The following is a 9,072-nucleotide window of genomic DNA, read 5'->3' as shown; positions in this document are numbered from 1 at the left end:
AGGCAGCTCTGAAACAAACACAAGAACATCAGTAGATTACACTACAGATTATAAAAACGGCGTTGTTGAAGCGGTATAAAGCTTTTCTTAAACAAACAAACAAACAAACAAAAATTACAAAAACAACTGAAGTTTAAACTATCAAATCAGTAGTATCATCAACATTTTTAACAAATGTTCTTTAAAAAAATTCTGATTACCTTTGTTCTTTGTCACAGAATTGGTTTCACTTTCTCCTCCCTCTCCAGCTGCTGTGTTATCATTGTTATCTTCCATCTTATTACAGTCAAAGGAAAATAGAGCAAAATGTAACATTAGTATTTGAAATAACAAGTACTACTTTTAAGTATACATGTAGTATAATTCTGCACGAAAATTTTCAGTTTAGGGGTTATTTCCTACTTTCATTGTCCTCAGGAATAGATTAACAGAATAGATTAACATGTGATTCCGTTCTTCAACACCCGAGGGCACCTAAATTTTGCAGAAAGATTGATGTGCACACAATTTAGTTCCGAATGTCACTTTGCTCCTTTGTCCAACTTGTACAATGAGAATATTACTCTTAGTGTTGTACTTTGTACTCACTAAGACCAAAAAAGTGGACCACATCAGTCCAGCTCTGAGGTCTTTACACTGGCTGCCTGTCCGTCAGAGGATAGACTTTAAAGTTCTGATGCTGGTCTATAAAGCTCTGAATGGTTTAGGACCAAAATACATCAATGACCTCCTGACCCAGTATGAACCTTCCAGATCCCTCAGGTCATCTGGATCCGGTCTTTTATCAGTTCCCAGAGTCAGAACCAGACACGGAGAAGCTGCATTCAGCTTTTATGCTCCTTATATCTGGAACAAACTCCCAGAAAGCCTCAGATCAGCTGAAACACTCAGTTTATTTAAATCCAGGTTGAAGACTCACCTGTTCTCAGCTGCATTTGAATAAAGCACCAAATCCACACTTTTAAGCTTAAATTTCAAAACTTACATTTAACTACTGATTTTATCTACTGTTCTGATTTTATCTGTTTTGATTTTATATACTGTTTTGTTTGTTTGTTTGTTTGTTTGTTTGTTTGCTAATTAGTTAGTTAGTTTATTTGCTTGTTTTAATCAATTTTAAATCATGCTTTTTATTTGTTCTTGTTTCTAATGTCTCTGTAAAGCACTTTGAATCACCTTGTTGTTGAATTGTGCTATACAAATAAACTTGCCTTGCCTTGCCTTGCCTTTGCAAACAGTGCTTGCACACTTGTCTCACAGCCAGCTACATTTAGAGACCCGAGACATTAATGCTCCAGGTTAGAGGAGAACAATTACTTTTAATGAAAACCAGCTTGCAGTTTGTTGTCCTCTTTAATAATATGATTGATGAATTTTTCTTTCGATGTTGCACTTTGTTGATAGTTCTTTTATCCTTTTTATTGTTTATTTATTTATTTTTCTATTACTGACATATAAATAATTACAAGTGTTATCTCTGTAAAACCCAATAGCATTAAAGAAAATGCACAATTGTAAGAGAATTTGTAAAATACACAAATAAATAAACACACATAAATAAATACATTCTATTAAACAACTCATTCTAAATGTGAGAGCATGTGTGTGTGTGTGTGTTCAGGCTGAACTCACTTGTTTTATTCTGTCTACAGAAGAAATGTCACAACATGAAGCACTGAGATTGTTTAGAAAGTACAGCGGAAACAAGCTTCTGAACATTTGTGTCATTTACCTCCTCTCTTCTACTGATCCCTTTTATAAAAGCACAGTGTCACCCTTTTTGGGTTCAGAGTCACCAGAGAACAAAATTTGCCAATATTTAAGACTGAATTCAAAACAACATATCATGATATGTAAACCTACCTTTTACTGTGTGCTTCCTCAGCTCAGCCTGCTCTGCAGCCTGTTGCAGTCTTATCAGAAATGTTCGCAGTGCTCCCCAGTTATAGGATGAGACCACTAGAAACCCCTCCCACAACATAGTAAAAGTGAAAGTAAGAAAGCTGTGATTCCCAGAAGTCCTGTGATTTCCAGGAAAGCAAGTAGGCTTACTGGCCACATTACCCCAAACCTTTTAAACACTGCTGTCAGGTGTTAGTGTGGGATCTGCAGCAGTGTTCTTGCACCTTTAGTTAATGAGTACTGAAGGTAAGAATAGCTCAGCAAGTACTTGATTTAGTGATTATATCTATATCTATATATCTCTATACATCTATATATTGTTGCGAAATCAGTTTTACCCCTGTTCTTTTATTCGTCGAGGCATCCAGAGACGGCACCGGAACTCAGTAGTTATTTCACAAAACCTTTATTCATCTTTATTTAAGCATGCACTTCTAGAAGGGAAGACGAGGCCGGTGTGTCCCTCTGCAAAATCTTCACTCCTTTGTCTGTGAAACACAGTTTTGTAGGGGCGACCCTATCATAAAAACCCCCCACGGTGTGCTGCAAACTCTGTCTGTGTCTATGTGCACGAGCACATGAATGCCTATGTGAGCGCACATGAGTGAGTGTGTGTGTGGATGTGTGTGCGTGACAGTTAAAACACTGTGGGTGTAGGTGACTCCCTAGAGGTCATAAAAAACCCATCTCCTTTCCAGACCACAGTTATCCAGGTCAAATGTTGAGACCCCCACCCAAACATTCTCTGGGGAATTTCCACTCAGCATTAACTCCTCTCTGTTTTACTTTCACAGTTCAACTGGGGAGGGTCTCCTATACTCTACTCCTAAGTTCATGACACAATCAGGCCTTTATTACATTGAGGGCAGTGTCAGTGTCTCTACAATAATTCTAAATTCTATGTTAACACATTTCTAAACTCTAAATCAGCTAAACATTTCTACAATATCTATCTATCTATCTATCTATCTATCTATCTATCTATCTATCTATCTATCTATCTATCTATCTATATATTGTGACCAGGAGATATTTTATTTTGTATTCTTATGATCACAGTTATAATTAGAAGTATCAATCATTAATCATTTACCATTGTGGAATCTGATGACAGTATAATCTTTGGTTTATATCTATGGTAATCTGAGTAAAGATTAATGTATGCAGGTTATCATCATTGTAATCAAGTCTCAAATGGTATCCACAGCATTGTATTCACCGTCCATAACTGGAGGGTCCAGCAGGACCTTGTTCTAATTCATTTGCAGGCCTACATCAGAACATGCACATAGAGAGTTATGTAAACACGCACGTTCACCCTTATTTACACAGGGAGGTCATGTCAGGACATTCTCTAGGTGGACACACAGGCTCACAGAACTGCACAACATGACATGTCACACACTTGTTTTTCTCTAAAGTATCATCTGATGTTTGTATAAGGAGAACTTTGGACTATGGGGAGACTGTTATCATTTCCAGTAAGGTCTAACTGTGTGATGTCATCATGGGTTATATAAGGATGGGGAACGGTCCACTCTTTGGAGATCTGTGGCTGTACGCTTGTCTTCCCATGCTTCTGTCTTAGAAGTGTGTAATAAAATCACTATTTTTGTCACCTACACGGACTCGGCTGTTTTTCCTTCTTACCCAAACTGAACCAGACGTAACAACTTGGTGCCGAAACTCCGGTCGGGGGAGAGGGGAGCTTGCAGCTATCGTGTGGGTGACAAACAGGGGCGAAGGCCAGCAGCCTATCTGAGTGACGCCAGGCGACATAAGAAAGGTGAGTGCCACCTGTTGATTTTTATCCAAAGGCGCTATATTGGAAGTTAAAACTAAATTTAATTAAATAATATTCACTCAGTCTGGGTTTCTGGTGTTCGTCCATAGTGATTTTTTTGGGTAATTTGTGTTTAAAGTTTGGGGAACATTTGACTGATAAAATTTATTGCTGTTCATTGTGGGAGCGAATTTTAAGAGGTTATATGAGGTTAAAATAATACGGTTTAAGGTGTGTGGAAACAAATAATACGGTTTAAGGTGTGTGGAAACCGATGTGGGTGGCTGGATGCCAGCAGTCACCTGGGTAGTGTAGGGGATTTGATCCAATCGATTAGCAGAGACTGGGTCTCGGGCTTCAGATAAATGAAACTGGATGGCAGGGGTCCAACAGTGAGGCTTTTAAAACAAGTAAATTCGTTTAGGACTGAGAGCTAGGCTCTCTAACGGTGTGTTCACACCGAACGCGATGGACGCGAATAGAGCGTCAGGTTTACATGTAAAGTCAATGGAAAGGCGCGATGACGCGCGATTGCGGGTCCCGCGAAAATTCGGAAGCAGATTTGCGTCGCGAAAACGCCAAAACGCGTGAAACGCGCGTCAGTGTAGCGCGTCTGGCGCGTTTGACTCGCGAATAAAACCACGCGCGTGAGTTTTTGTGTTGCATTTTGTGCATACGCGCGTTTCGCGTCTACGCTCGAGTTGGAAAAATCTGAACTCCAGCGTCAAATCGCGCCGCGACAACCAATCAGGAGCCTGGTGACGTGGCTGTTACCTAGGTCAAAGGGGCAGATCCAGCCAAAGCCTTTCATACTTCAATGGAGGGGAAGGCTAATCAATGCGGTAGCAAACAACTCGGAGCTGTACAACACCAGCTGCTTTCAGTACCGAGACAGGAATAAAAAGGACCGAGCTTGGAGGAAGATATGTGAAGAGATCGGGCAACCTGGTAAGTTCATTCATTTCTCTTTTGAAAGTTTTCACTGACCCGGGGAAGCCGCACAAAAGCTAGCAAGCCACCGCTATTTTCCCACTGACGTACAAATACCGTTCTGCTTTTATGCATGTTGTCATTTAGGAATATATTTTATTGTTTATTAATAAACAGCACACAGTGGTCCCGCTGTTCATCCGTCACTGCTTTGCTTTTTCGCTGATTTTTTATTGCACAGTACAGCATTGCATTCTGCAGCCTGATTGACAAATCTCCTGCGCTTGCCAAATTTATCACGTTTGGTTTTGATAACCATCGCGTCCAATAGAAAAAACAGCACAAAAACACCCATAACTATGAGCCTCATTCAGAAATAGACACCTGCACCGTGAGGGAAAAAGGCGCACGAAAGTGGCGGGCAGATGAAGACAAACCGCGGCATAATAATACTTTTACGTTTTGCAATCTACAAAGGTTTGCACTTTGAGAATCAATTGTGAGAACTGTGACCAGGGGCTAGTTATTCTGAGAACCCCTGCGATAAATGAGGGACCACTGTCTACTCTACGATTATTATATCCAACCTGTTAACATTTAATACTGTATTGATAGAACCAACTGATTCTGCAGCAGAGCATCCCCAGTCCCTGAGCTCCTGCTGCTGCACCCACAGATATGTACAGCAAGCACTGATACCTTTTTAGTCGGTGGGATTCCCTTGTGATCACCTTTACTAAATATCTACAACCAATCTGATTATATCCTGTTATTGTTTTTTTTTTTTTCAATGTTGAAATTAAAATCTAGTAGCAGCCTTCTCATTTCTTTGTGTTTTGTGCTGTTTTACAGGCCCACAGAGGAGGACGGCTCCGAGGCAGATGAGGGACGGGTCCCAGGACGGTCCATCGGCGGTGGAGCTGGCCATCCTGGAGTCCCTGAAGAGGCCACACCAGTCTCCAATGGAGCATTTCCTCCTCAGCCTTGTTCCTGCTCTGGAGAGCAGCTGGTCCTTTTTATTCCTGTCTCTCTGTAAATTCTTATATTTTATATATTTATGTTTAATGTTTTTCTGTTTGAGACTTTTAATATTATTTCAAATAAATGTTTATAATGACTAATGTCTCAGTTCTACTACACAGCAAATGTTGGCACACGACTTGACACATGTAGAATTTATTTCATATTATACTAATGACAAAATATACTAATACAGTGGGATGCAGAAGTTTGGGCAACCTTGTTAATAGACATTATTTTCCTGTATAAATCGTTGGTTGTTACAATAAAAAATGTCAGTTAAATATCATACAGGAGACACACACAGTGATATTTGAGAAGTGAAAAGAAGTTTACTGGATTTACAGAAAGTGTGCAATAATTGTTTAAACAAAATCAAGCAGGTGCATCAATTTGGGCACCACAAAAAAGAAATGAAATGAATATTTAGTGTATATCAATGTGTGTGTCTCCTATATGATATATGGGGTGCCTTTGTCTGGATGTGCTTCCCATCCAGAGCTGCACAGCACAGAGGAAAGTTCCAGCGCTCCTGGAATCCCTCTGTGATGGACCGCCAGTCTCCAGGTGAAGGCACAGCCATGAAGTCGTCCACTAGACAGTCCCAGATGGACGTCGCTGCCTTGGGGGTGATCTGGCTCACCGTGGACACACCGACTCTGAAACTGAACGCGATGGTCCTGAAGGAGTCCCCGGTGACAAGGAACCTGGACAAAATTGTTCAAAATCAGTATTATGTGTACTGCAGTTACAAAATACATTATTCAAATTCCAAAATACTTTTGTGATGTCAGATTTAAATCACAAAACATGAATCTTACATAAAACCTTTTGTAATTATAAGGATAATTACAAAATGTATATTAGATAATATCTAAAACAGTTGTGTTTTGTTTTAACTTTAACATATCATAATTTGATTGGTAGCAACTTTTGCCACTACAGTGAGCCAATCACTCACAATTCCTAAACATGTCAATCAGGTAGGAATGAAGTAAGACATTAATAGAAATAAAGAGTTGTGTGTTGACATGTAGCCCTTTCCTTGCTTAAATCATTAATATTTTTGAAAAATTAATCTGTGATAAGACAGCTTATCAAGATAGAACCATGTAACTAGAGATGAATCAAACTGTTCAGTTTTATCTAACTCTGTTTTAATAAAGGCTGTGACCCCTGCTATAGAGTCTGACAGCTGCAGGGATTATATACAAATATTCAACTATCCCAGAATTAAACCAGGTCTAAATAAAAAGGAGTGAGTATCACTACAAAGGTTAACTCAGTGGTCCTAATGCTACAGTTTGATATCAGCAAACACCGAGCGCATACATTGATGTGACACCACAGCCATGCTATCATTCAAACACTGATAACAGCATAAATCGAATTAAATCGGGACTTGATGAGAGCTTCTGAGTATCACTAGAAATATTATAAAGAGTCGTCTCTGTACCACAGTTTGCTTTCAGTAAACACCGACAGCATTCACTGTTAGCATAGCACATCCATGTTAGCAGTGTATAACTGGATGGATTAGCATATTAGCACAGATATCAATAAAGGACTACCGTATTAAATAGTTTTACTAACCTCAGGCAGACGGACAGGCGCTCTGCAGGTGGGATTGAGCGTCTGTAGTTGGTGTCTAGGCGGGCAATGCTGGGACCGACGAGGGAAAGCAGGTCCTCAAACTGGCCGACGGTGATAGCGCTGGAATCGGCCGTCATCCAGGCGCAGCTCCTGGAGCAAGTGGTGAAACTCACCAAACTGCTCATGCCTCTGGAGGACCTGATGGACCCAGGTACGGCGAGGACGTCTTTTACGCTGCTGCTCTGCTCTCCACAGTACATAGAGAAGGGAGACTCTCTCTTCAAGCGCTAGCTCGATAGCTGCCATCTTGCAAAGATACCGGTCTGGCACAACTCCCTCCCACATTCCTCCCACATTTCCGGTTCACGCGCGATGGATTTTTCTTGGACACGCGTTGAGACGCGAATGTACACGCGTCAAATTAGGGGCGTTTGGGGCGTTTTATTCGCGTCCATCGCGTTCGGTGTGAACACACCGTAAGAATGCAGTTGTTCAGCAGGTGGCACTGACCCCTAATCGCGGACGCGTGGTTAGGTTTTAGCCCGGTTTGGCCTCCCGCTGGGGACTTGGGACTCCCGGTTAATTGGCCAGGTAATCTACGAGTGATTGCCTTCTACTGCATTGATTGATAGACAGGGTTGGACTCGGCCGGGACCACACAACGTCGTTGGCCTGAGAGTTTTAAGTAAAGCTGAAGGCGTGGGTTTGATACTAGCGCCAGAGGTGGAGCTCCTTTCCAGCTACGGGAAACGGTTATAAAGTAATTAGAATTTAGTAATCTGACCGTTTTCAAGGCGGCGTACTTGAAACGTGTAATTGACCAGCAAGGCTAGGCCTGGGCTATAGGTGCTTTTAAATTGGTCAAAAAGTTAGGTGTAACCTCTTCTGGCATATGACATCTATGCGGGCCCGTGTGTATATAGATTATAAATTACCTGTGTGTGTAAATAAGTTCTATAAATCTGTTAAATCTGAAACTCCTGCTAAGAACTCCTTAAACTGTCTTGTGTTGTTGAATTTCTTCTGTGTGGATCCAGAGTGTGAAAAAACGAAAACGCCTTTCTCTTCTCTCGCTGTTAGAGAAGAGGAGAGTGTGTGTGTGTATTTCTCCTTAGGAGAAAGGAGGGGTTGTGTGGTGCTGCGCGGTAGCGGGCACACGCGCGCGAGTACGAGCGGCGTGTGTGTGTGTACAGCTGCGGCCCTTGGTTTCATCTCCCTATTTCTCCATTTCTGTCCTTCTGAGCTTCTTTTCGTTAGGTGAAAGGGGGTCTCAGAAGTATGGTTAAAAGATTTCAGTATATTAAATAAACTAAACCTTGTAGTCTTGTGTTTGTGATTTCCTAATGTGGCTATGGTTTAATAAAATTCCATGAGTAATGATCCCTTGTGTAAAACTCCCGTAAGGTAGGAGTGCGGGGATAAATATCTTGACAAAATTTGAGAACTTTGTGTGATTGCTGGGAGATTTTTAGTTGGGTCGTATTTCCTTCTCTACCTGGAAAAGGCAGAGATCTGTGCTTTATTTGATGTTGTGTAAATAAAGCTTTTAAAAGTTGGTTGAGTCTCTCGTATAAGGAGGGAAAACGGTGCATGGTAGATTGTCTGGATTATTCTTGTATGTGAAAACTTTGTAGTTGTTAGGGAAGTGAATATGGGTGTGATTTTGTGCTGGCTTCACATGTTTAAATGGATGCATAGGAGTTTGTGAGTGAGAAATTGTTATGGTGGGGTTTAAAGTTAGTAAAGAGTTAAATCAACCCTCCTCAAGAGTTCAATAATTTAGGCAGTTATGTTTATACGAATACTAAATGTATGTTTAGTGTCCTCATACAGGTGTTTTTTCT

General features: G+C 40.8%; 1 protein-coding gene across 1 annotated transcript; it reads right to left on the bottom strand.

Annotated features, from left to right (window-relative positions):
* Positions 1 to 5,897: 5,897 nt before the first annotated feature.
* On the bottom strand, positions 5,898 to 7,564 carry LOC146671144 (uncharacterized). Its single transcript, XM_085403325.1, has 2 exons — positions 7,229 to 7,564; positions 5,898 to 6,342 (listed from the first exon to the last, which is right to left on the bottom strand). The coding sequence occupies exons 1-2, from the start codon at positions 7,486 to 7,488 to the stop codon at positions 6,072 to 6,074; spliced, it is 531 nt and encodes a 176-aa protein (XP_085259451.1). The 5' UTR covers positions 7,489 to 7,564; the 3' UTR covers positions 5,898 to 6,071.
* Positions 7,565 to 9,072: the final 1,508 nt, after the last annotated feature.

The sequence above is a fragment of the Rhamphochromis longiceps genome, linkage group LG4 (genome assembly GCF_057381845.1).
Source record: "Rhamphochromis longiceps isolate RC_006_pf linkage group LG4, R_longiceps_female_GT1.1, whole genome shotgun sequence".
Classification (NCBI taxonomy): Eukaryota; Metazoa; Chordata; class Actinopteri; order Cichliformes; family Cichlidae; genus Rhamphochromis; species Rhamphochromis longiceps.
Note: the sequence above shows the minus strand (reverse complement) of the source record. Positions and strands in the feature narration are given on the sequence as shown.

Coding starts and splice junctions, on each gene's coding strand:
- LOC146671144 (XM_085403325.1), bottom strand. CDS start 7,488: ATGTACTGTGGAGAGCAGAGCAGCAGCGTAAAAGACGTCCTCGCCGTA. Junction 6,343..7,228: donor CGCCTGTCCGTCTGCCTGAG/GTTAGTAAAACT, acceptor AATTTTGTCCAG/GTTCCTTGTCACCGGGGACT.